This window comes from Eretmochelys imbricata, chromosome 15 (assembly GCF_965152235.1).
Source record: "Eretmochelys imbricata isolate rEreImb1 chromosome 15, rEreImb1.hap1, whole genome shotgun sequence".
NCBI classification, from domain to species: domain Eukaryota; kingdom Metazoa; phylum Chordata; order Testudines; family Cheloniidae; genus Eretmochelys; species Eretmochelys imbricata.
In genome coordinates this window covers 26,751,742-26,779,180 of record NC_135586.1, presented here as the reverse complement: position 1 = coordinate 26,779,180, position 27,439 = coordinate 26,751,742, and the positions used below count along the sequence as shown (strand labels likewise).

The window sequence follows — 27,439 nt, the reverse complement described above, 5'->3', positions numbered from 1 at the left end:
CCAAACTCTCAACCTTAACTCCACTTTAATGTAGTTATTGTCTAATTAATTTTAATTCCTAAGCTAATTAACATGTACATTCTCAGAAAATGCGTTCTGTACTCAAAGGGTACGTGTGGTAACTTTGGGGAGAATGCAATGTATTGTCCATACATTATAAAGGGGTTGAATCCCTGCTTTAAGTGCAAAACTTAACTCAGCCTTTGTGGCAGAAATATTCTTTGAAGTCTCAATCTTCTGATGGGGATAAGAGCTAGGGAATGGGACTGATTGCCTTTTCTCCTGGGTCTCTCAATCAGCCCCTGGCTGCAATTAAATGTCATGCTCATAAAAGTGGATCCCTGTAACCAGCTCTGCAGTTAGTGTCCCCAGCTTCTAAGCCTCCGCAACACACATGCAAAGAAATACTGATGAGAGACAGAGGCCTGCCACTGATGCAGACTTCTACCAGAGTAGTGGCGCCCAGATGGCGATATACACACATGGCCAAAAGAGCAGAACAAAGCCCATCTGTTTGCTAAAGAAACATCAAAAAATAAAACATCCCAGAATAAACTTGGCTCTGCTGACTCTTGGTCTGAAAGACTTAAAAGCAGCCTTAGGGGAGAGAGCCCAACCCTGGGTAAAATTTTCAAAAGTGCCAAGTACCTGAGAAACTGACATCCCATTGACTCGCAATAGGCTCCCAAGTACCTATCGCTTTTGAAAATGTTACCATGTGGGTTGTGATACCAGGCCCCCAGCAAACCAGGCAGAACCAAGAACAGAGTCAGAGTCATGACTATGGGTGTTTTTTCTCTGCAGGAAAAAAATCTGGTCAGGAGACACCCTCCCTCCCATGCTTGGCGATCCCATCCTTAAACCATGGGTTACAGGAAGAGGGCAGATAGCCTAAGAGGGGGAAGGGACTCAGGAAATGGTAGAGATGGGTGACTGACTTGGTTAACTAGAGGGAGGGGGCACCAGGTTCTCACGAAGAGGAAGAAAACATCACTGACTATTTATACTATACACCAGTTTCTAAGATTGCTTTTAGCAGAGATGCTTAAACCATTGTCAGTGTCACATAACCGGGACAGTCTCCGTTTACAATGCCCAACATCTCATTACAGAGGGGGCCAAATTCAGCCCTGCCGTCAACTGACACAACTCTATTGAGTTCAGTGGTGATGTGTCCATCTATGCCAGCAGAGAATTGGTGCCATAGCATTGGTGGAAGAAACTCAAGGGACAGGAGACCATATTGTTACAACAACACAAATGCCAACCAATTTCATCTGCGAACACCTGACCTGGAAATAAAATGGATCATTATACGATGTGGCCACAGTTCTGTCACTGGTTTCCCCAAGTCAGTCCCCACTGCCCACATAATGTGTTACGTTTGGCTCTGCCTTCCCCCACAACAACCCGCAAAAGGAGCATTGACACGGGGGAGACGTGTTCTTCCTGCCCTGTGGGCTGGCACCAGAGAATTGGCCAGGAAGAGTCACTGGAGGGGATTCCAGGCTCAGGCCCCTGCTGGGCAAGAGAGAGGTTAGTTGAAACTGGAACCCAGTACGCACACACTTCTGTCACCATTGTCAACAAGAACCTGCAGCTCCCAATTCCCAGCATTTAGCCCCAAACTGCAGGATTTGCCAAAAAAAAAAAAAAAAAAAAAGGACTTGCATAAATAGCTGAGAAGGAGACACCTGGAAGGAGGCAGGGAGGGAAAGTGACCTATCAAAGGGGGTGAATGGGCAGATGAAAATCAAGTGGCCCTGAGGGGCAAAGAGGGAGGTTATTAGAGACGTGGGGGGAGGGTGGGTCAGAACTCAATTGACTGGCAGTTAGATAATTGACTGCCTGGGGGAACTGCTTCTCTTCCCAACCATGGGGGAGAGTCCTCCCCTTTTTTTGCATCTCCTGTCCAATTGCTTGTGGCTCTCTCCTGTATCAGTCACTGTCCCCTGCCCCCACTTTACCTTTAAGGGAAGTGTCTTGCACTTCTTTTCCCCCTCACCCCAGTCAGAGGGCAGCTCTAGCAGAGCCTCCTGCCCTTCCCCTCTCAGGAGTGCGTGTGTGCTGTGGGGAGCGGCTGGAGAGGAGGGCCAACAGGCTAGGACAACATATTTTTCTACAAGAAGTGGTGGGGGAGGAATGGAAAAAGCCCACTCCTTTCCCTGCAAATATACCTTGGGGCAGGCTGGGACAGGCTAGACCAGCCCTTCCTCACTGAGGCAGAATTCTGAGGGGACCCAAAGCAGTTGGAGCAGGGCAAACATTGGATCCAGGGTGGGAAAGGGAGAGGTGGTTGTGTGGAGATAGGGTCCTGCCTCCCTCTGCCACTGGTCTGGGGAGATTCGTACCTTCCTCCCTGCCCCAACTGCTTGGAATGAGGAGCAACTAGTGATTGAGAAAGGTCACCCAGGGAGCGGCTCACAACTTGGTAGTTATGGAGAGCGGAGCATGTGCAGGAGAACACGGACCCCAAGGGGAACACAGATGACGGGCAGACAGATGTCACGTTGTGCCTCCCTATGACTATCTCAGAAGCACAATACCGGGGGAGGGACGACTTCGCATAACTTTGCAAATCCACAAGCCCATCAAGTTAACCACCCCCCACAGAACTACGCCCTTAGGTGGCTTATCAATGCGTCCAATTCGGCCCTTGGGCCCAAGCACCAGGCTGCTTCTGAAACGGTCTTGTGCAACCCTAGGAACCTTAGAAAACCTTTTTGGCCACTTAAGCTCCCAGTTTCTCCCATAGGAGCTTTTGAAAATCCAGGCCATTCTCATCACCTGCAGAACGTGGGGCGGGAGGTATAAATAGAAACGGCATCTCACCCAAGTGATGAAATTTGCTACCGCAAACCCTAGTTCATGGCCTCCTTTTCTGCTACGCTGGGCTTGTTTTTTCATCTGTTTCAATTGTAAGCTCTCTGAGGTAGGGACCGTCTCTTCCTACAGACAGAACCCTAGCACATTTGGGCCAATACTGCCAATAATGAACAGAGGGGGTGGTGCTTTAATGGCCAAACAAGGGGCTGAGAGTAAAGGAGTCCAGGGTTTTATCTTCAGGTCTGCCACGCTCTTGATGTCGGACTGAAGCGGTGGCCCCTGTGGCTAAACGGGGGCAGGGGGTGCATGGCTCTGGTTCCCTCAGCTCAGTGGAGCTGTCAGTCTACCCCTGGGGTCCAGGAATCTGGAAACCCCCCAGCGGGCTGGTAGGGGATCCCAGGCCTGCCCACTCCATTGGGTTCCAGCTCCAGGCCCTCAAGCTACATAAGGAGAGTCAGGGGTGCTGACCTGGACAATGCCCGGAGCTCCTTCCTACCTTCCCTCGGGCCTCTGCAGGCTCTTCACTCTGTGGGTTTGTTTGCCCCTTGCTGGGTGTTGTCCAGTTGTCTAGCAGTCCACTGACTAGAGTTCCCCTCTCACTTACTCTGTAGCAGCCTCTCCCTTCTGCTTCCCAGCCCTTTTATCCTCCCAGCTGCTGCTAAACTGCCAATCAGCAGTAGCTGGCAGGGCTTGTATTAACCCTTTGCTTGCTGGGCTAACATGGGGTACATACATCCCATAGCAGTGACCTTGGGCAAGACTCTTAATTTTGTATCTGTTTCCCTCTACTGTAAAAAGTAGATCAAGTTCACTACAGATTTAGCACAATTAAAAAAAAAAACCACCCAAACTAAAAGCTCTTAGCTCCTTGCCAGCCTTACGGCATAAAGAGTCACAGACCGATAATACAAACTCAGCCTCCAACAGTAATCTCTATGGGATGCTGAGATGTATGCAGGCTAGATGATCATAATGGTCCCTTAAAATCTCTGAATCGATGTTTCAATTAGTGCGTTTTGGGATCCTGAGATAAGAAGAGCTATAGCTGTGCAAAGTATGAGTCCAATCCCACAACTTTTGTTCAAGTAAGTGATCCTTACCCATGCAAAACAGTCACACTGAAGTCAACAGGGTTACTCACGTGACAAAGTGTGACAGAATCGGGCTCTATGTTTATAGGCCCTGATCCTGCAATGAGACTCACATGGGTATGTTAATAAAATGTAGCTCTTCAGGATAGGGACAGTCTCTTATTGTGCGTCCATACAAGGCCTAGCACAATGGGGTCCCCAATCTCAGAGGCCTCTAGATGCTACTGTAATAGAATAATAAGCACAACATAGTGTTTTTTTCTGTAAGAAAAGTCAGTATATTTATGGTTTGCTTTATAAAAGTTACTATAATACAATGGTACATAGTATTCAATTCACAAAAATATGAACAAATATATACAGCATGACACATCCACAACAAAACACTTTCTTCAAAACAAGATACATACTGATGACAGAATCTATATGCACAAAACATCCCTAAATTTATAAATTTGCTTAACAAAAGCGAAAGCAGAAATCCTAAATCTTCAAAGCAGAGATTTTTTTTAAAGAGAACTTAAAAAAAAAAAAAAAAAGCAGAATTTTCATTTATTGCAAACCATTTTACCTGCCTCCTTTTAAAGGAGGCCCTTAACCTTCACACTGTGAATTAAAACAACCTGTTTACAGAACCCATGAAACAGCAAGGAATGAGGGCAGCTTTTTAGGTTTTGTTTTTAAAACTGCCGATTGGATTAGAGTGTCCTTTACAATGTGTTTCTTTTCACTTGTACAAATATTACAATTGCAATTAAAGAGGAAATTTATTAAAAAAACACATTAAATTGAAAAAATCCAGATGCAGATTTGCTTAAATATATTTTAGGTTGTCTATTAATAGACTGTACATATTTCCTCGCTTGAAATAAATAGATTTTGCACATTAGGTTTCAGACTGGCAAACAAAAACAAAAACAAAGCCTCCACTTGGCATTCTTTTGTCTTCAGTTTCTTAATGCTTCTAATTTCGTCTACTTATTTGACCAAAAAAAAATATTTATACAGAATTTACATTATACAAAGCTTGACACAAGCTGTAAATGCCACCAGCTCCTTTTCTATAAGCATTCCTTCTCCCTCCCCCGTCATCCTGACACGAGTTAGAGCTGGAATCTTCTTTTTAAAAAGAACTCCAAATTACAATAGCCACTTTTAATAAATTATTTACATGCTCTTGAAGTACAAAGAAATCAGCAAAAAAATTCAACATGTTTCTACAAGAAACAGTGTCTGAAGAGAAGATTCTTAAGTTTGCCTATGTACAGAAGATGCATTTTTTTAAACTTCAAAATCCTTTTTTCCTTAAATTTTTATTTTATATAGAAATGCACTGAAATGATCCCTGAAAAAGGTCACAAAAACCAGAACTGAATCTACTGTCTACATTGTCAGAGTTTAAAAATGTTTTTCTGGTAGAAATAAGATGTTCTGTACAATATAAATATCTGCAAGATGAGCCCCTTCCCACCCCTTGATAGTTACAGATTACTTATGGGACCCAACATAGTTCTGGAATTGGAAAATATTGGTGTGAAACTGACAGATAAATGAACAGGGCAGGCAGGACATGCAGGTTTTTCAAGCAGAGAGGGCACTTACTATGTATGCCAATTTCTAAGGCATTTACAAACATAATTAAAGCCAGCTCATTCGTGCTTGGGGACAATAGAACTTGCAACTACATTTCCACAACTTTTGTGTTATTTTCTGGGATTGTTTCACGTAGCAGACACATTAAAGTGATTCAGTTTCAGGGGATAAAATTTAACAGTGAACACATTCAATCTCTTTGTTTGTTGTTAATGTAAGCCCAAGCAGAATTAAGGATATGGTCTTCAATGAAGAAAAATACTTCTGTAAATACCCCTCCAAAAAAGAATGCCTGGCAAGATTTGATTTTAGTAGTTCTCCCCCCCTTGAAAACTTCCCACATTACAATCAGCTTTTAATGGCTATGGCAACACCCAATTTAGCACAGCATAAGGCTCTGCCAGCCTTGGGCTGATGTCTATACATCACACGCTATGGTCCCTCCATTTTGCTCATCAATCTCAGGTTTGTAGGGTACCAGCCTTCGTAACTAGGAATAGTCATGAATGTGTAACTGGTACAGCGGCCCACATACGTATTTGTATCTGCAGAGTGCCCAGACATTGCCCAACCAAGACCACGTGGGTGACTTGCCAGGAATGAGGTGGCCAAAACGAGTATGCATAAAATGGAGGCCATTGCTGCCACTCATTTAATGTCAGCTGAGACATCCTTTGGAGACTACAAGTCCCACCATCAAATACTCCATCCTGGCCCACTCAGAGGCTGCTCAATTCAAGATGGAAACTCTGCATACTGGGCCCTGCAAGCCCAGATTCTGAAGGGAAACAAACACACACACACACACACAAAGAAGCATGAAGTCAGGCTTCTAAGCTCATATTTAGACTCTGAAATATGTAACCTGTTTTTTCAAAAGTGCTGAGCACTCAGCTGCTCCCATGGAAGCAGCTGGCTGCTGAACACTTTGGAAAAGTCAGGGTAGTTAACATTTCCAAAAGTGCCAGAGTGACTTAGAAGCGAATGGTACTTCGGCACTTCTGAAAATTTCACCCTAGGAAACTAATAGTAGTCTCATTTTTTTAATCTTGGCCAGAATCTCTATAGGCTGCTTCTCCATAATAAAGACAAAGGCAACTGCATGTGGCCACCCTATCATCCCTCACAATCCACTGGGGTCATCAGTGTCGTAGGAAACATATTGTACATGTAGACTGGACCATGTATTTGTAAGAAACCAATGTTGATACAGTAGTTTGAAGGGATGGAAAGGAAGAAGGCAGAGAAATTAATATGGTTTAGAACTTTAGTTCTGAAACACAAGGCTTTAGTGCAGTCCCCAAAGCCTTAGACATGCCAACTGGAGAGACAGTATGAAAGGAAGAATCATATTAAAACAAATAAAGGAGCAGTTGGCTTAATTTCAAAACGCTCCCAATGCAGCTGTAGTTATAACCAGCTCTCAAAGACAGAAACCACTTGTGCTTCTAATAAATGTATGTCTTTGGGTCACAAATACCCACTGTTGAGGAGATTTTCAGAAAGCATTTACTGGGGTGCGGGGGACCAACAAAACAAAAACAAAATAAATAAAAGGAGAGACTATTGCATGTCCAATCTCGAGGACAATGTAACTATCCTCAGCTAGAAATGCAAATAATATTAAGGCAGCTTGTATCAGTACAGGTCCTCTAGGCCTTTTGCTTGAAACAGAAATGAAATATAGAAGTCTACCCCATATTACATGCTACATACTGTAATACAGTCCTGGCAAATACATATGCAGTATAAATAACTTCTAAAAAACTCATTTCTAAGATTCCAACTTCTGATCACTGAAGCATGATCAGGCAGTAATCGTCACTAGACAGAAGAGAGTATGGAACTCAGTTGTCCAATTTACTCTAAAGGGAAAAGATTTTTAGTTACTGTGATAACAGTAAGATTTTCCCTCTACAAAGTGTTTTTTTTTTTTAAATGGCTTAATACAACTAAGTTCCACTTGTAAGCAGGAGGAATAGAATACGGTTTGAAAGACTGATCTGCTTACCTTCAAGTGGCCAAACAATATTTCAGATCAAAAGATACTTGCATGGGATTCTGGCTCATCTGAAATGGAACCCCTAGTACAAAACTGAGGATTTCATTACAACATACACTTACAGTGATCAAATATTTTCTAAAAGGAAAATAAATGTTTTTATTTGGAAGTTAAACTTTTTTAAAACCCAATTTTCATACTGTACAGTTTGGGACAGACTCTGATACCCTCATGCACTTAGAGCAGTGCCTTACTCCATAATTAGTCCTATTGAAATGAATGGGACTAATTTAAGGTACTGCTCAGTGTGAGTGAGAGTGGCAGAATATAGCCCTTTAGCAGTAGAACAAGAATCTCGCCCATACAAGTGCAGAGCAAACAGTCTGAATGAAAAGTCGTGGAATGGGGGGGAAAAAGGGTGCGTGTCAAGAGGCAAAGTTGGAAATAAACAACAAAAGAAACCCAGCAGTTGGTTTCTTATAGGGAAAGAAATCTCAGTGCCATCTTCCATGGATTGTTCTGGTAGTGTATGCTTAAAAGACAGTAAGATTTCTACAGCATAAACAATGACTGTACTGATCATTTAATTTCAGCCTCAGTATTTTGAATGAAAGAGGAACAGATCCACCAGAAATGTAGATACAGAAAAGGCCATTTCTCAAGCCACCTTTCACGAGTAAGGACTAAGTAACTGATTAAACTTATTATACAGATTGTGGTATTAAATATTTTTCCTGTATGGTAACAGAGCTATTGATCCCCCCAAAATACCAGCATGGCATGTGAAAATTAGAGGTGAGCCTAAGGCATTACATTCAGGCCCATTACAGAGCTGAATGTTCCCCAGCATTCCAGGATGTTTGGGTCAGAGGAATTGATCAGGCCCATCTCTAAGGAAAAGGCAGGACAGTTCATTTATAGTCTCACTTGAGACACACCCAAGCATACACATACACACTCACACTCTTGCATCCAAGCCTCTGGCTTGCTCTGTAACATCAACCATACATTTATTTACAGCTTACTCTGAAAAGTCTGTGCAATTTCAGCCAATCAAGCTCCCAACAAACCTTTATGGCATTTTCAGTCTCTGCTTCACATTTAAACGTTGAATGTCTTTTTCAAACAACAAACTGATGAGAAAAAAGGTAGCAGCATTTATAGAAAGACAAAGGTTTACAACAAAAACAACAACAACAACAAAGGTACCATTATCGTACGATGAGCAATAAAATAGAGACTGAACAGAGAGAAGCTAGTGTTTGGATATACTATGCCACAAAGTGGTAATCACCTTTTGTGTGTGTTGGATCTGACGAGGAAGAGCACCTGAAACGTGAACAGTCCTAGTTATGCATGTGCGCTTTTTGCTTTCACTTGTGATCCTGACAGAAGTGCGAAACTTGCTTGGTTTTCTTCTCTCTCTCTCTCTTTTTTTTTTTTTGGCAAAGTGCAACCACACCTGGTTACTGCAGTTCTGACATGGCCGAAGGTGCAAGTGTGACGAGAAGCCTCGGGATTAGTTCAGGGTCCCCCTGCAGTTCTCAGAGCCGCACAGACACGGGATCTTTACATCCTCGATCGGAAACTTGTAGTCATAGGTAATTTCCTCATTCACGCTGATGTGCTGCTTCGAGTAGATGACAATCTTCTTCTGAGACTCCACGGTGACGACTTTAGCGTAACAATTTGGCTGCAGGGGTGACAAATTGGGAAAGGGGTTAATTTTCTGAAAGTTTTAGATGTGCTGGCTTCTTTAGCAGTTATTTAAATCAGCTGAAATGTTGCAATTATTTTTACAGAGGGGCACAGGTCCTTTTCCTGAGGCTGGAGTGTGGGGCTTTCATTTTTTTTCCCTGCCATACTCAATTCCTCATGGGAATGGGAAGATTTATTGGCGGAATTAAGACAAAAAACAAAGTTCAGCCTTCATATCCTTTTTCTAAGGTACAGATCGTGACAGTTTGTTCAGTCAGCATGAACGGCACCTACAGGCTTTGGTAATGGGAGGTGGGAGGCGGTAATGACTCAGACACCCAAATTATTACTACTCATTGAGTGCACACAGTCTGCCCAGTACTGTACAGAACACAGGCGAAGGCAGAGTCCCCACCTGGAGGAGACAGACAACCCTGGTCCTACATGAACACCATTTGGAGACTGTTCCCATACCAGTGTTAGGGTATGTTTTGTTTTAAATACACTTTCCCTAAACACCGTACAATAGTGTCTCTCCAGGATCTTTAGATACAGTCGGATTTCTAGGGCCAAATTCAGAGCGGACTCTAAATTGTTGTAACTTAGATCTTCCAGTCCCCTCATACCAGTTCTTTATACTAGTCTTGACCCACATCAGCTTATCAATATGTTGATTTCAGTTCCTATTAAACATCACCACCTCAGAGTATAACTGAGTGTCTGGCTGGTTTATCTGTAAGTAAAGGCCAACTCGAAAGCATAAGCGAAGCGATACTTACATTGCAGCTATGATTAATGAACCTGGCAAAGTTTCCACATTTTGTTGCATCAATGATGGTGTCATGGTCGACCCTGAACATGTAACTGCTCCCAATGCCTTCATCCTCGTATCGCTTCTCTCGCATGTCTGCAATGACCTACCGGGCAAACCAATTGTCGAGTCAACGTGTGCCATAGAGACGGGCAGTAAAGTACATGGGATTTACATGCAGTTAATTTAAAAGGCACAAACCAAAACTGCCATTCGGGATTTAAAAAGATATTCACGCCCCCAAATTATTCAAGAGAAGACAGACTTAAAATTCAAAGGACAAGCATTTAGGATGGGATTTTCAAAGATTAGGCACTGAATTTCAAATGGGATTCAGCACCTAATTCCCTTGGACTTTAGAAAAGCCTGCTTTACAGTTTAAATCAGTGATTCTCAAACTTTTGTACTGGTGACCCCTTTCACAAGCCTCTGAGTACGGCCCCCCTTATAAATTAAAAACACTTTTTATATATTTAACACCATTATAAATGCTGGAGGCAAAGTGGGGTTTGTGGTGAAGGCTGACCGCTCATGACCCCCCATGTAATCATCTTGTGACACCCTCAGGGGTTTCAACCCCAGTTTGAGAACCCCTGTTTTAAATCCATACACCACTGAAACCTACACTGAGGACAACACTTGGCAGAGCCCCTAGCTCTGCACTGAAAAAGATTGTAAGACTCCGAAAATGCTCTGCCTAGCTCATGTAAGGAGGAATGTGTATAAAGAACCCATGTCCTAGTCACTTGGATTCCTTTCATCACATCCCACTCAATTTCTCCCTTGACAATACTTCTAAAGTACAATCGGACTCTGCATGTGGATTTTAGAGAACTTTAAAATTATGCTCTTAAACCAGAAATTTGGTCAGGGCAAAATTTCCAGAAAGAGTCCCTGCACGATACAGGCAGAGAACAGCTACTGTGAACAACACCCATCTCTGAAATCTGCCAGGGGTAGGACTTGAACTCACAGTGCATAGATGCAGTTGAGGCTCAATGAGTACAGTGTGTAACCCTGAGCTGCCTGCACGCTCTATGGCTTCAGCAGAGCCCTAGTCTTGCTACACGTGCAGTTTAACTGTTTTAGACACATCAGGTTACCTTGTGCTGACCTGGAGTTCCAAACTTTACCCTCAATAATTTATTCAGTATTGCTTCCCCAGTGTACAAGCTGAGATCAATCCCATGGGATCATATCATTTTGGGGAAGATCAGAGCATTAGTTTGAGCCCCAGATGTGGGCAACAAAATTTTAGAAGAATCATGTAATTTTTTTGTAAACAGCTGATGTTTTATGGGGTGGGGAGAGTTGTATCTCAGGAACCCAACTGCTCAAAAGACCCCAAATTTGGATTTTAGAGCCCTTACAATAATCTTCTTTCAAAAAGTAGGTGACTCTCAACCCTATCTATAGCACAGCTTCTTCATGTCTGTGTTTCGTTTGCCTTACAGATTGTATGTTCATCCAGAGCAGTGAATGGGTAGCTAAAGGGCTGTGTAAATTTATTGCACTCTATAAAAAAAAAAAAGACAAATTCTGAGAATATGCCTGGATTTAATCCTGTTTCGAGAAATCCTGCTCCAGCCTACATTGATCGGGGATTCTAAACAACTGTTTGTTTTTTTTTAAATGCACGCCGAGTCTTCACCACTCAGCATTAAAGGGACCAGCCAGTCCATCATGTGAACAGAAGTATTTTAAACTTGTCTTGTCAAAAATCATAAATTGGAGTCTTTTATCTTATGCTCATTTCCACACAGATGTGACATAACATCATCAATAGGATTCTGCACAATGACTTTGCCTTGCATATGTTACTCTCTGGGTTTCCAGAGAGCAGGGGGCAGGCAGGAGGAAACAGAGCAAGAGAACTGAGCCATGCACAAAAAAACCCAGAAGAAACACTCAAGATGTATGCAATCGTGCAGTATTGAAAGCTTCAAGGAAGCTTTAGTGTTTGTGAATTCACAAGCAGGATGGAGAAGATAAATAAACCCAGGGAGGTATGAAGAGCGATGCTACGGAGGACAGATACATGTGGCCTTCCACACTTCATGACTGAATCATGGCAAAGGCCCTGTGGTCACCTGTGAGGAAATCCATCTTACCTGTCTGATGTTCTGACCCACATATTCAATCACCATCTCGTCAGCTGCAATGGGCTCCATAGCAAAAAGGCCCCAGTCATGAATGTGACTCTTGCAGAATTTTAGCTTTTTCTTCCGGAACTGTGTACAAAACAACCCCAAACCATCATGAGCAAAAAACGAAACAGCAATCCGCACAGTACACAGCACACAAGAAAGAGCATGTGCAGTGTGTTCCATGCTACAAGTGTGACATTGCAGCATGTGGCTCCTGACTCTATTGTTAAATCAGACTATTAATTACCTCCACGTTAGCTGTGAAAGGGAGTGTAGTCTAGTGGTTAAAGAAGGGAAGACGTCGTCTTGAGTAGACGTCGTCTGCTCCCAGCCCTGCCCTGATTCGCTGCATGTTTTTGTGAAAGTTGGTAGAACAGGCCCGTTTAGGGCAAAGGAGATACAGCCCAGTGTCTAAAGCACAGTTTTGGTCTGGGGCTCAACTCCATTTGTTCACTGATTGTCTGCTTCCTGTTTTATTGTCACTGCCTATCATGTGTTAAACCCCACAGGGTATCTATGATGACCTCTGCCCCATGGATTTCCCGCTGATTTGCTTCTTTCCATTCCCTTTAGGTATTTGAACATTAGATCAAAGAGATCTAGCACTTGTACTGTTTGGAATTTTATGTGTATTTAGTTCTCCCGAAAGTCAATACCCCAGGCCAAAGTACCTCAAACTACCTGCTGTTCTGAAGAGACAGTACAACGAAGGGGTGAGAAGACCGTTCAGTTTGGAAACCCCACTCAAACCTTCAGTGAGATGACGAACAAGGGTGCCCAAACGTGGAGGTTTTTGTGATGCGAATACGTGTCCACTAGGAACTGGACCGAGATCGCCATCTAATTTCACACAGGCTACACAGCCATCAGATGGTAAAACTACTTCTGGTTACTACTAACCTGAACTAGATTGGAACCCACAATTTACAGATGAGTCTCTTTGTCCCATTATCAACCCCCTTGATCATGCAGTTGAAACTACTGGACATATTGTACTAAGTAGCTCTTGCTCCCAGACATACTGCTACAGTGTAATACACAGCTTAATGTGACAAGGAAATATAGGCATCATGGAGAGATTTATAACTCACAGGATTCGTCATGGATCTGCGGCTTTTAGCTGGCCTTGCCGTAGCTTATTCCTAACCAGGACCTGACCTGTGCTCTCCGATTCACAGAATAAAAATCTGGTTGCATGACCTACCTTGAGTTGGTTAAATTTGAGTAGGTCGCTGTCACAGCTACCAGTGAAGGATGAGAGAAGCCTGCGTTGCTCTGACCTCCTCTCAGAGCCAGCCCGGGTGGAAGCATGAGGTTGGGCAGGGATGCTCATTCCCTGCAAACAAGGAAGAACAGTTTAGGAGTTGCAATTTAAAAAAATTTGGGGCAATCCATTTGTACATTTTCTAGAGACAAGTGAGAGATGAAAGCGGAGCCAGTGAGGAGTTTGATGCACATCCTCACACAGCCAGTACATATCTATCACAGCATCAGCGTAGAAACTATTGGATTAGTTAACACAGTCTGCCCTGGCTAGTGAAAAACTCCTCCCTACAGTATATCCGCAGTGTGGTCTACTAGGTAAGGCAGGTTTCAGAGAGTCTGGACTCCTGGGTTCTACTTCCAACACTGCCACAAAACACAGAAATTGTAAGACTTGATCAACTGGTTAGTTGTCAGTGGTCCATGTAGCCAGGTATTTGGTCTCTGTCAGTGGCCACTACCAGATGCTTTAGAGGAAGGTGCAAAATCTTCATAGTGGACACATACTGACTAACTTGACCTTAGAGGTAAGTTTCTTCCTAATCCTAGTCAGTCAGTGGCTGGCTGATCCCTTGTAGCATGAGGTCTTATAGCCCTTCTAACAATTTTTTTTCCCCTATCTAATATAATTGTGGAGTTTCTCATTATCCATAAAGTCTAATCCTGTCTTGAATACTACACTAAACTCTTGGCCTTACTGATACCTCCTGTAAATTACTTTAGCTGTAGCTCACGAAAGCTCATGCTCAAATAAATTGGTTAGTCTCTAAGGTGCCACAAGTACTCCTTTTCTTTTTGCGAATACAGACTAACACGGCTGTTACTCTGAAACCTTTAATAGGTTAGTTATGCTTTGTTTAAAAGAATATTTCATTTGATCAGTTTTAGATTCAATAACTTTTAATTTCATGAAATGTCCCCTTGAAAGGTAAATAGGAGCACTTGATTTGCCTTCTCTGTGTCACTGGTTAATTTGATTACCTCTATCACCTCCCCTCTCTAACTAAACAGTCGCAGTTTCTGAGGTTATGGGTCTATACAGCAGTAGGTGGGAAAGGTAATCATGATGGTCCCTTTCTGACCTTAGAATCGTAGAATCATAGAATATCAGGGTTGGAAGGAACCTCAGGAGGTCATCTAGTCCAACCCCCTGCTCAAAGCAGGACCAATCCCCAATTTTGGCCCAGATCCCGAAATGGCCCCCTCAAGGATTGAACTCACAACCTTGGGTTTAGCAGGCCAATGCTCAAACCACTGAGCTATCCCTCCCCCAAAGGGATAAAATCTATGAGTCTTCAGTCTCTCTTCATATACAAATCTTTCCATTCCTCTGATCGTTCTATCACACCTCCTTGCTTTGCAACATGATACCTTGGTATATGCAGCCCCAATAAAGTATTTTAGATCTATATTGAAAAACAGGTTCCTCAATCCCCAAAGTACTTCCAGAATGACAAACCATACATATACATAAGAATCACTTCTCTTCAGCCACCGTGGAAATGCTCCTGCAATGGGGTGCAAACAGCAGACATTGAGAAAATACCAGTGACAACGCAGAACAGTTTAGGAGAGGAGGTCACTGTATATAGCTCTACCAACAGGGACATTTAAGTAGGCAGAATGCATTTCCCCATATTGGAATGCTGTACAGGACACAGGGGGAAGACACCCCCACTCTTACAGAAAATGACCTTGACTCAATAGGATCTCGGTTTTATTTCTCATCTGAAAGGCAATACTTCCAACAGGGAAAGCCACACTGGGGCACTGGCTTAATGCCATCTCAGAGACGAGAGTTACTAACACCACATTGCAAGACAAATCCAATTAACTCAAGGAAGCAGTCAGCAATATGAGTCTCCTTACTTGTGTATCAGCTGGCGGCTCCTCTGCAAATGCACGACTGTTGTTGAGGTATTTAAGTTTGTCCTTCTTATCAATTTTGTAATAGCCTTCACTTCGAGCACAACCTGTAACATGTTCCCGCATGCCATCATCCCGCTTCTTCTTCTTCGGAGTAGAAAAGCTAGTAGGTGGAACTAAGTTAAGGAGAAACCCAGCTATACGTGGAAATCAGACAAAAAAACCACTCTCCTTGGTATTTGATTCTTACAGCCATGTGGACAATTTCAATGCTATTAAAAAAAAGAAGGAAATTAAGACTGTTTGCCAAAACAAGCTATTAGAGAAGTGAAAATCTAACTGTTAGGCAACTGGACACTGGAAAGGTTTGTTTTTGTTTTTTTTTTTGCAGGTTTTAGGATTCAGCAAATGAAAGTGGTTTCCATCTAATGGTTCCGTGGTGACCATGTCAAGTGAGTTTGCGTGTCTCAGTCTACTTCCCTGTAGACAAAGGACACCATCACTATTGGCACTAATTGACAATCTCCACAAAGAGGCCAGGGAGTGTATGGGCAACAAAGACCAAACTAATTGCTCACCCCTAGAGTTGGGTCCCTCAAGGTAAAGGATGGGGCAGAGTGGTAGTGGGACGAATTAGCACTGCTGTTCCCCATGCTGTACATGATCAATAGCTACTGAAAGAACTTCAGCCTCCAGGGCCAACAATCTGGTACCTTCCATGAGCTCAGAAAATTAAACAGTTTTTAGGGCAACCCCACATCCCTACTTGAGAAATGGACATTTCTTTATCTGTCACTATAATGCTCTGGGGCTGCAAAATACATTAAAACAAAGAATAATGAAGAAATATAATGAAATGGAAGAGAGGAAAGGGCTCATTTGTCAAGAAAAGGCTCTTCGGGAGATGACTTCTGCAAAGTATGTGACCATGGACAGAGACCACAGCCACCTGAGTAAACTGGTGAAGCAGTTTGCTCTGTATGTTTTTAATGACATTTTCCACCCACTTGTAGTGTTTCTAGAACTTCCTCGCAACATCTCAGACTGTGGTCAAGATACCACGAACGTATCACGGCAGCAAAGACTCATCACTTGATATAGTGATGGAGAGGGCAAGGAGACATTCCCTCTCTCAAATCCAGCTCCTGGTTAACCTTAGCACAGCTCCCCAGACTTTCACAGGAGCAGAATCAGCTCCAGGCAGATATTCCAAACCCCATTCTGAACTCCTCATTGGCCAAGCAAAACTTAGAACTGGTTTGGTTGTAATATTAAATGTTCACCCACACCCCTTCCTCTCCCTAATACGGACCTATATAGAAAACAGCATGATGCAGTGGCTGGAGCTGGGGATGGGAACAAAAGATTATATTCTCTGCTCTGCCACAAAACCCAGCTGACTTTGGGTGACAAAATTCACTTCTCCGTGCCTCAGTTTCCACAGTTACTACAATTGCAAAGATAATGATTTTTCCCCCCATACAAGGGTATGGCAAGGATTCATGAGTGTTTGTTAAGTGTTTTGAGGTCCTAGGTCAAGGTAATACAGAAAGACAAGTATTATCATATCACATCATAATGAAAGACTATTAAAACAGTTATGACACCAATCTTCATTTTCACCAGATGGCCCTAAAACAAGCTCTTCAGTTCAGTAAACCTTGCCTACAAGGATTTATTGTCACTATAATAAAATAGGGAAAGAACAAGTTAAAAATTACTTCAACAAGTTAGATGTCTTCAAGTCACCAAGGCCTGATGAAATGCATCCTAGAATGCTCAAGGAGCTGATATCTGAGGAGATATCTGAACCATTAGTGATTATCTTAGAAAAGTCATGGAAGATGGGAGAGATTCCAGAAGACTGGAAAAGGGCAAATATAGTGCCAATCTATAAAAAGGGAAATAAGGACAACTAGGGGAATTATAGACCAGTCAGCTTAACTTCTGTATCCGGAAAAATAATGGAGCAAATAATTAAGTAATCAATTTGCAAACATCTAGAAGATAATAAGATGATAAGTAACAGTTTGCATGGATTTGTCAAGAATAAACCACGTCAAACCAACCTGATAGCTTTCTTTGACAGGGTAACAAGCCTTGTGGATGGGGGGAAAGCGGTAGACGTAGTATATCTTGACTTTAGTAAAGCTTTTGATACTGTCTCGCATGACCATCTCATGAACAAACTAGGGAAATGCAACCTAGATGGAGCTACTATAAGGTGAGTGCATAACTGGTTGGAAAACCATTCCCCGAGAGTAGTTATCAGTGGTTCACAGTCATCTTGGAAGCATAACGAGCGGGGTCCAGCAGGGATCGGTTCTGGGACCGGTTATGTTCAATATCTTCATCAATGATTTTAGATAATGATATAGAGGATACATATACAAAGTTTGCAGATGATACCAAGCTGGGAGAGGTTACAAATGCTTTGCAGGATAGGATAATTCAAAATGATCTACACATACTGGAGAAATGGGCTGAAGTAAATAGGATGAAATTCAATAAGGACAAATGCAAAGTACTCCACTTAGGAAGGAACAATCAGTTGCACACATACAAAACAGGAAACGACTGCCTAGGAAGGAGTACTGCGGAAAGGAATCTGGGGGTCATAGTGGACCACAAGCTAAATGAGAGTCAACAGTGTAACGCTGTTGCAAAAAAAAAGTGAACATCATTCTGGGCTGTAGTAGCAGGAGTGTTGTGAGCAAGACAACGAGAAATAATTCTTCCGCTTCACTCTGCGCTGATTAGGCCTCAGCTGGAGTATTGTGTCCAGTTCTGGGTGCCACATTTCAGGAAATATGTGGACAAATTGGAGAAAGTCCAGAGAAGAGCGACAAAAATGATTAAAGGTCTAAAAAACATGACCTAGTTTGAAGAAGACTGAAAAAATTGGACTTGTTTAGTCTGGAAAAGAGAAGACTGAGAGGGGACATGATAACAGTATTCAATTACATAAAAGGTTGTTACAAGGAAGAGGGAGAAAAATTGTTCTTCTTAACCTCTGAGGATAGGACAAGAAGCAATGGGTTTAAATTGCAACAAGGGAGGTTTAGGTTGGATATTAGAAAAAACTTCTTAACTGTCAGGGTGGTTCAGCACTGGAATAAATTGCCTAGGGAGGTTGTGGAATCTCCATCATTGGAGATTTTTAAGAGCAGGTTAGACAAATACCTGTCAGGAATGGTCTAGATAATACTTAGTCCTGTCATGAGTGCAGGGGACTGGACTAGATGACCTCTCAAGGTCCCTCCCAGTTCTGATTAGCAAGTATTTGAAATAGCCATTGCAAACAGGTTACTGTACACATGACTATTTTATGTCTAAGCAGCTTCACATATGAATGATTTCCCCCCCCTGTAAATTGTAATGGAAACAGTTTTTTTATTTTTAACAAAAATTCTCTTCTGCATTTGCAGACTGGGTTAGTGCAAAAAAAAAAAAAAAAAAAAGTGAAAAAATGAAACTGACTGGTCCTAAAAGTGTAGCTAACAAGCATAGTTTAATTGTCTAAGCTGAGAATGCAAAAACAAACAAAAAAATTAAATTAAAAAAAATTCATTTACTATCTACAGCTTGGGTTACTACACTAGGTAAGGTTTTTTTTTTCAAAACAATTTAACTTGTCAGTATCCTATCAAGACATAACGGTCTTCATAAACCTTGAAAATGACTTTTCTTGTTATAAAATCTCCATCAGCCAAATGAAGCATCCTCCCGATGGGTACACATTTATAATGTGCTTCAAAAGCAGCATTAACATACAACTGTATTTAGATTGTAGCAGTTATACACATGACTATGTGTGCTTCTAGAAGAAGGAATCTCTTTAGAAGTAGAATTCTGTTGTCTGATTGGAAGCATATGTCCATAAACATGTGCATGAAACCCACGACCCTTTAGCTCTATCCAGGAATTTACCCTACACTTATATGACCTCTTTCTAAAACTACAGGATTGAAGCAGAAGGTCTGGAATTAGCAAAAACAAATGGACTTGAAAGTGCCCTTCAACCCTGTATTTGATGACTTGTTATAAGAAATCCAAGCCCTGTAGAGTTAATTTTATAAAGTCACCATATAATGAAGTAGGATTGGATGCAGTGATGGGAAGTTACAAATCAAGTTTTTAACTGGATCAGGCAGTGGCCTTAAGAGTTGGTGTTAGAACAGGGGTGGGCAAACTATGGCCTGGGGGACACATCCAGTCCTCCAGACGTTTTATTCCAACCCTTGAGCTCCCATCAGGGAGCGGGGTCTAGGGTTTGCCCCGCTCCAGCCAGTGAATAGAGCTGGGGGCTTGCCCCGCTCCGCGCAGCTCCCAGAAGCAGCGGCATGTCCCTCCTCTGGCTCCTACGCATGGGGCAGCCAAGGGGCTCTGCACGCCACCCCCACCACAAGCGCCGCCCCCACAGCTCCCATTGGCCAGGAACTGCGGCCAATGGGAGGTGCTGGGGCGGCACCTGCGGACAAGGCAGCACACAGAGCCGCCTTGCTGTGCCTTTGAGTAGAAGCCAGAGGGGGGGACATGCCACTGCTTCTGGGAGCTGCTTAAGGTAAGTGCTGCCTGGATCCTGCACTCCTGACCCCCTCCTGCACCTCAACCCCGTGCCCCAACCCTGATCCCCCTCCCACCCTCCAAACCCCTCAATCCCAGCCCGGAGCACCCTCCTGCACCCCAACCCCTCATCCCCAGCTCCACCCCAGAGGCCTCACCCCAACCCTCTGGCCCCACCCCAGAGCCCCCTCCCGCACCCTAAACTCCGCATTTCTGGCCCCACCCCAGAGCCCTCACCCCCTCCTGGACCCCAACCTCCAATTCTGTGAGCATTTATGGCCCGCCATACAATTTCCATACAAAGATGTGGCCCTCAGGCCAAAAAGTTTGCCCACCCTTGTGTTAGAATAACGTTTGTTAATGGAAGGAATTTATCTCAAATGTTGCCATTATGCAAATTACCAAATACATCATACACACACACACACACACACACACACTCACTCACAAAACCTTCCTTTCCAGGACCATCATTCCTACCCTCAGCTGTCCAGTTCTCCTCTCCTTAGCCTCTTCCCTAGCAAGTAAAGTACTATTAATGTAGATGCCAATTACTTAAAACTTATAACATTTATTTTTTGCAAATGAGTTTTCAAATGAGGAAGACAAATGATATTCAATAAAGTGGATTTTGTAAAGACTTCATACCAAAAACTAAAAGGGGTGGTGGGTGCAGTTAATTTTGTCTCCTTTTTGGATATTTTCTAACAATTAAAAAAATGCATTTAAGGCTATTACACAAGCCATAAAAAGGCAGAAAATTAAAAGTTTAAGCCAACAAGCTGCCCTTAAGTCATGTCCTTTGGAATGGAGAAAAATAACGAAGAATGAAAAATGCAGTGTCAACCTAAACCTTGAATTTCCTACCTTTTGTTACTCTGAGTCACATTAACATTTTTAAATGAAGAGGAAACAATGTTTTACATGGAATCAGAAGAGATGGGATATTTTACCCCACTGACTGCATCCATACGTATTCCTATGAGGGGAAAATTATGATTAAAACCATAACCAATACACTGCCTCTTCCAAGACAACACTATGCTTTAGGTTTAATCCAGAACCTCAATGTGAAAGGATATAAGGATGGTATACCCAAAGGGTATCGTTGAGCCAGTCCATACCATTATCTTGCTGTAACAAGCGATCATACGTGATACACATGAACTTGATATCTTCCTCATCTATTCCTCCATTCCAGATATCATACAAAATGGTCATCTCCTCAAACTCGGAGCGGGGCCTAAAGTGGGGCCGATGTGGAGAATATTCAGGGGAAGGAATCACTGGGATGTCTTCAGGTGTCTTTTTCTGCCTCCGCCACTGTCTTTTAGGTTTCACGTGAATCTCCTCTTCTTTGAAGTCCTCATTCCACTGATTCTCTAGTTCCTTAAACGGAAGTTTCTCTGCTATGGCCTCTGGGGTTACCTTCTCGTGGAAGCTGTCATTCCTGAAGTCTAGGGTGACCGCTTCAGGGTCTTTCAGTCCGTAAAAAGCATCAGGATGCCCACCCAACAACTCTTTGCTCACAGCACTTTCTGTCAAGGCAACTGGGACAGGAGGAGGTTCTGAAGTTTTGCTGGGATAGGCCTCCAACGAGAGGACCGAAGGAGGTGATCGTTTCGGCCGCCCTGGTTTCCTTTTGGTGGGCAGAGAGGAAGGAGTAGGAGGAAGAGGGAAAGGAAGAGACACAGTAGGTGCTTCTGAGGAGAGCAAAACGGATTTCACGGCTACCTTGCTCTCCTCTATGGATGTCTTTCTATCCACTGGCACACATGGCAGGGCTGCTACAGATACTGGCTCGTCAGGTGGCAAATCTATGTCTGTGTGGAAATCAGTTTCTGGAGGGCTAGCAAAGGGAATTGGGGAGGGAACACTGTTCATGCTGACCGTTCGGGAAGCACTAAGAGGTTCTTTAAAACATTTCTCCTCTGGCTCATCTTCTGATGGTTTCTTGCCAGACAAAAGGCAAGGAAGGATTGCACCAGGCTCTGGGAAAGTAGGCGTGAAATTAAAATCCCTCCCAGGAGTCCGAGGAATGCCACTATTAATCCCAGGAGAATGGGATGGGTATGAAAAAGGGCTGCCTGGGACTTGAGGGGAACTTAAAGTCAAGCTGCTTCCCGTAAGGGGAGCATCACTTCCAGGGGTGGCTGGAATAGTGTCCGTACTCTGTGACTTTGCAAAGCCATGTGAAGACTTGGCCATAATATCCCGCCCTGGAGTCCTAGGAAGCTCCTCTTCCAGAGCTGTTTTGGTCACAGTTAACTGTTCAGGGAAATTTTCTGGAGGGAGTAAAGGTTCCTCTTTACTAGGCGTTGTTGGAAGGGGAAGTGTAGAGGGTGGCACCTTATTAGCTGGAAGTATGGGAGTATCAGAATCCGAATGGACCACCATGTCCCGTCCAGGAGTCCAAGGCAGTCTCTCCTCCTCCTCCTCTGCTGCAGATAGTAGTTTTCCTGTAACTCGGGTTTCTAAGTCACTATCATCAGACTTACTGAAGAAGTGGCTCTTACTGGGTAGAGGTTCTTCAAATACCCCCACTGGTGCTGGGAGACAGAGATTCTCTTCATCTTGAGATTCAGGCTTTGGACCCTCTAATACCTTAGGTTCCAGCTCGATATCCAGTTCGGACTCTTCCACTGGAGAGAAAAACAGAATGAGCTCCATTCAGTTGCTAATCATTTCCAAGTGTGCACACGTTAAAGATGCTGCAATTACAAAACCAGTTCATATCCACTGGGAGGCTTTAAAAAACTGCCACTTCCCATTTTGGAAGCATAGAGAGGAGCTTAATTAGGACCCTGAAGCGACCACAGATATCCCTACTGGACCACCAGAAAACATATGATTTATCTGGGGACTAGCTACTCTAGAGGCTATACCCAAGGTTTCCAGCTTACAAAGCGCTTTGCTTACCAAAACCTTGGCTGGCTTCTTACAGCCATATAAAACATGAGTGAATTATTGGGGAAAGGCTGTTCGTAAGTAGGCTGTAAGAGCCTTGAGCTGTCCTTAGTTTTGTTTTTTTGCAGGAGGTAGTAAATTAACTGGAGGGCCAGCAAGAATGGCAATGGAGCATGGGGGAAGCGTAATGCTCTTGAACATAACGTGGAAGACATGGGAGACCCCTGTAATGAAATGTGGATACACTCGGTTGGTATCACTGAGGCAATTTATATGCTTCTCTAGCTATAACACTCATTTGTTCGTATTTTATTTACCTCGTAGGGCTTAGGGCCAAAAGGAACCAACACTCAACCTATGAGGCAGCTTGAAATAACATTTTCAAGAGGAAAAAGGAAGGAGTGTGGAAATGTCTGGCCAGTTGGAGGGTTCTCTCAGGTCTATCTATGCTAAGGAGCAAACCTGAAACCAGGATTACTGACCTTTGCAGGGAGGTCTGACTCATCTCACTCTTGAGCAATTGCATTGGGATGTCTTGATAGGAAGCACCAATGCGAATGCTATAGATTTCTCCTGCATTCTAATATGCCACCGCTAATGAAGATTCCCTACATCAGAGCAACCCTCCCTGTAGTGGAATGCGGCTGTCTCCAGAATGTATCAGAGTCTCTCCACGTGTCCTCCAAGGACAACAGCTTGTTCTAGAAAGTAGTTCCTTCTCTGTCCCCCAATGGTGAGCCTATGACCAGCCTAGAGCTTCCGGGTCCCAGGGCAGCCCAGGAGCGAATGGCTGAGCAGGGACCTGAACTCCAGTCCCGCCCCGTGGTGGTATTCTCCACAGCCTGTAGATTGGCAAGCTTTACCCACCTCACTCCTATTTAATAACAAGTTTAAAAATCTCCTAGAGGTTGTCTTCACACGTAACATACGACTCTGTGAATTTAAGGAAGACACCAGAACACCAATTTCCTTCTCCTGGGAGGAGGATGCTGGGACAAATGTTCATTTACAGTGGCGCTAAGTGAAAAACCCCTAATGTAGGTCTGTGATTCCACCCCTCTCAAGCCCTGTTAACTATCTCTTTCCATTCCCCAGTCACACAGCTCCTTCAGAACCAAAGAACTAAAGGAGCCATCTTCTGGCTGTCATTAAATTTAGAGTCGCACTGCTCATCTACAAGGCACTTCATAGATTAACTCTCTGGTCCTTCATAGGCCACTTATTCATTCACACACCTCTAAGGGTATGTCTACACTGTGATAAAACACCCACAGCACTGAATCTTAGAGCCTGGGTCAGCTGCCTCAGGCTCCTGCTGTAGGGCTAACAATAGCAGTTTAGCTGTTCAGGCTCACGCTGGAGCCTGGGCTCTGAGACACAACCCCACTCCCACCCCACTTCACGGGGTCTCAGAGACCAGGCTCTGGCCTGAATCTGAATGTCCACACTGCACGTTTAGAGCCCTGCTGCCCAAGCCCACTGATCTGGGCTCTGAGATTCAGTACCATGGGTTTTATATTATAGTGTAGACATGCCCTAAGACTATTATGCTCCAGAAGGACACTGACACTAAACTAGCATAGGATAAGACTCTTGGGTGCAATGCTCAGAGCACTTTCAGCAGCAGAACTCCAGCTGTAGAACACCTTACCAGATGATCAAGAGCTCAATCCAAATCTCCTTCCCCAGTGAGGACATCTCCAGGACCAACCCATTATTGCAGAGATAAGGAGGAGGAAAGGACAAGAGGGGCACCGAAAGTATGCAGAGTTGGATGCTGTGAGAATATTATACTTTGATACTACAGCGACAGATGACAGAATACATTAACCCACTGTACCTGCTACGCATATAGGGGACGGCACTCGCTTTACTTCCTGGTCTCTCTCCGTGACCAACAAAGCTTCAGCAGCAGCAGTAGATTCCTCTGGCACTTCACCACTTTCATCTTCCCGTTGCTTGGTTTCTTCCATCTCTTCCTCTTTTACGGCTATAGCTGGGGCCTCTAGTGCCAGGCTTGTTGCTTCCATATAGTCTTCCACTGGAAACAGCTCCAGGATGGTCTCTTTTTCTTCATCTGCTAGTTCATGACTAGCAGACTCAAGCTCTATTTCAGCAGCCATGGCCTCTCTATCTTGGTCTTCAGCCGCCACCTCTTCCTCCTCCTCCTCTTCTTCCTCCTCCTCCGAGTCAGAACTCGACTCAAATTCTGAGGAGTCCTCACTTTCATCAGATGACTCAGCTTCAGCTTTGGAAGATGTGGGACTCACTACATCTTCTGCAAGGATAAGATGTTGTTATTATTACTGTCCTTTTATGAGCTCATTAAATAATCATGTGAAACTACAGAAATTAATCCCCTGGATAGAGTTTTTGGGGATTTCCTCATGATTTTCAAGGGTTTCTTTAGACAAAAATATAGCTCATGTTTAGAAGAAAAATCAGTGTGGGAAAATATTTTTTCTTGAAAGATATAAAACAAAACTGTCCTCTGAAGCTCTGTGCTCCCAGAGAAGAGCTTCTAGAAATCATGGGAAACGTTGGTGTCTGCTTGTGCCCTGGTAGTGAGCATGGATGAGTGCATGGGGAGAAACTATTCTCTGCACTCTTAAAAGTGGCAATTGGGGTGAGGGGGAGAGGCAAAGGGGCAATTTACAGTATATTTTAAAATAAAATTTTATTCTCAATTTTTGATTTGGTGGAGTGTTATTGTTATAACCCAGTGCTGTAAACTCCAATATGCACAAAGTTAGAACCAGTTCAATGATAGCAACCCCTATTATATATACTTAAGCAGGAATACAAGCTTAAGAATTGGCCTAGAGGTAAGCAATTCTACTGTTAACAAAAATGTGGACCTGACCAGAAGCTAAAGTTTACTTTGTTTCTAGTAAGACTGCATACCTTCTTCAGAATCCTGCTCATCTTCCTTTTCACTTGTTTCTACTCCCGTTTCTTCATCTTCCTCCTCTTCCTCCTCTTCATCAGCATCTTCCTCCTCTTCTTCGTCTTCCTCCTCCTCCTCCTCTTCCTCCTTTGACAGTAAATATTTTAGTATTTAGAAAAATATGTTGATTTTGTGTATTCACTTTAATAAATACACCAAAATCTCAAATACCACAGCAATGAATGCAGTAAACAAACCTAAACAGACAATAATTCTGGACATACAATTCAATGTGCATCAGTGCAGACTCTCAAAAGTTGTGTCCCAATAAAATCAAACAAAAGGCAAATTAAAAGACAGTTTGCCCACCTCTATAAGACATTGAGTTTGTGATATTATACAATGGGGATGGAAAGAGAAATTTGTTTTGAGCTGGTGAGTAAACTATGTCATCAAATATCAGGAAAAGTAGCCCATATAATTTTATCTAAGATACTCTAACTACATTTATTCATAAGTGATTATAGCTGGAGACTCAGGGTTTGAGAATTCCACAGTTTAATTGTGTGACGCACTGGGGCGGGGGCAAAATACCTTGCCAGGTGCTGCTTTCACCAATCCTCCCTCTTCCTCCTGCTCATCTTCCTTTTCAGAACAGGATTCTTCTTCTTTACCTGAAGTCTCATCTCCTTCCTCCCCCTCACTGTCTAGCTCCAACGGTCTTGCTGGTCTCCTTCGGAGGCCTACTGCATCCGCATCCTTCTTAGACAGGTCTGAAGTAACATCAGACATGTCTCTGTCCCTTTCTGACTCTGGTGAGGGGAAATAAGAGAAGAGAATTGTAATCAAAACACCTTCATGTCAAGGATTCAACTATCATGGGTAAGCTCATAACATTATTATTAATAGTATTATAGCAGTGGTCAAAGTTTCCAATCAGGATCAAAGCCCTACTGTACTACGCAAGAGAGAGTCCCTACCCCAAAGAATTTGCAGTCTGATTTAAGGCAAAGCACAACAAGGGGGTGTAACAATAGAAGGAGGAAATGGGGAGGGTGAACAAGAAATATTAAGGATCTCAGTCATACCTAGGGGCCATCTACGTAGCCATTATTCGTTGGCAATTTATCACAGGCTTTCCATCAGAAGTGTGTCTTGAGTAGCGATTTACTGGAGGACGGGGAAGTGGCTTTATGGACTAGTTTGGGGCAGATGTTCCATGCGTAAGTGGCAGTGCGGAATAAAGAGAAGACACATGTGGAGAAATGGGTGGTCGCAGCTGACAAACCTGGCACAGCAGATTGGGTGAGGTGGCACAAATAAGAGACAGGAGCAGTAAGTGGAAAGGAGACTGTATTGTAAAGAGCCCTAAAGGTAAGGGCAGAAAAGGGCAGTGGAGAAGAAGGAGCCAGCAGAAGGATTCAAAGAGATGAGTGACATGGTCAGAGTGATGAACAGGTGGATATCTGAACGGACTTAGGGAGGACAAGGTGGAGCACAAAGGCCAGAGAGGAGGCAGCTGCAGTAGTAAAGACAGGAGCTTGCAAGAGCCTGTACAAGTGTTTTAGCAGTGCACATACAGAACAAAGGTGGGATCCTGGCATGTGATGGAAGCAGCAGCAAGACCTGGATAAAACCCGGGAGTGTGGGATTTCAGAGAGGCCAGAGTCAGTGACGGCATTCACGTCAGTGACTTGTTGAGTAACTGGGAGGATGCTGGTGCCGTCACCCGTGTTAGAGGAAGGGGAGAGAAAAAGGGAAGAGGGCGGAAAAGCATAGTTT

At 43.4% G+C, this 27,439-nt stretch overlaps 1 protein-coding gene across 1 annotated transcript in view; it reads right to left on the bottom strand.

Annotated features, from left to right (window-relative positions):
• Window positions 1-4,179: 4,179 nt before the first annotated feature.
• SETD1B (SET domain containing 1B, histone lysine methyltransferase) overlaps window positions 4,180-27,439 on the bottom strand; it is a 70,433-nt gene continuing 47,173 nt past the window's right edge. The window contains exons 10-18 of the mRNA XM_077834609.1: window positions 26,252-26,469; window positions 25,675-25,804; window positions 24,611-25,048; window positions 20,946-22,505; window positions 15,301-15,467; window positions 13,373-13,504; window positions 12,133-12,252; window positions 9,990-10,127; window positions 4,180-9,205 (exon numbers count right to left, since the gene is read on the bottom strand). Coding sequence (XP_077690735.1) covers window positions 9,032-9,205; window positions 9,990-10,127; window positions 12,133-12,252; window positions 13,373-13,504; window positions 15,301-15,467; window positions 20,946-22,505; window positions 24,611-25,048; window positions 25,675-25,804; window positions 26,252-26,469 — 3,077 coding nt within the window. The 3' untranslated portion in view covers window positions 4,180-9,031. The remainder of the gene's footprint in view (window positions 9,206-9,989; window positions 10,128-12,132; window positions 12,253-13,372; window positions 13,505-15,300; window positions 15,468-20,945; window positions 22,506-24,610; window positions 25,049-25,674; window positions 25,805-26,251; window positions 26,470-27,439) is intronic.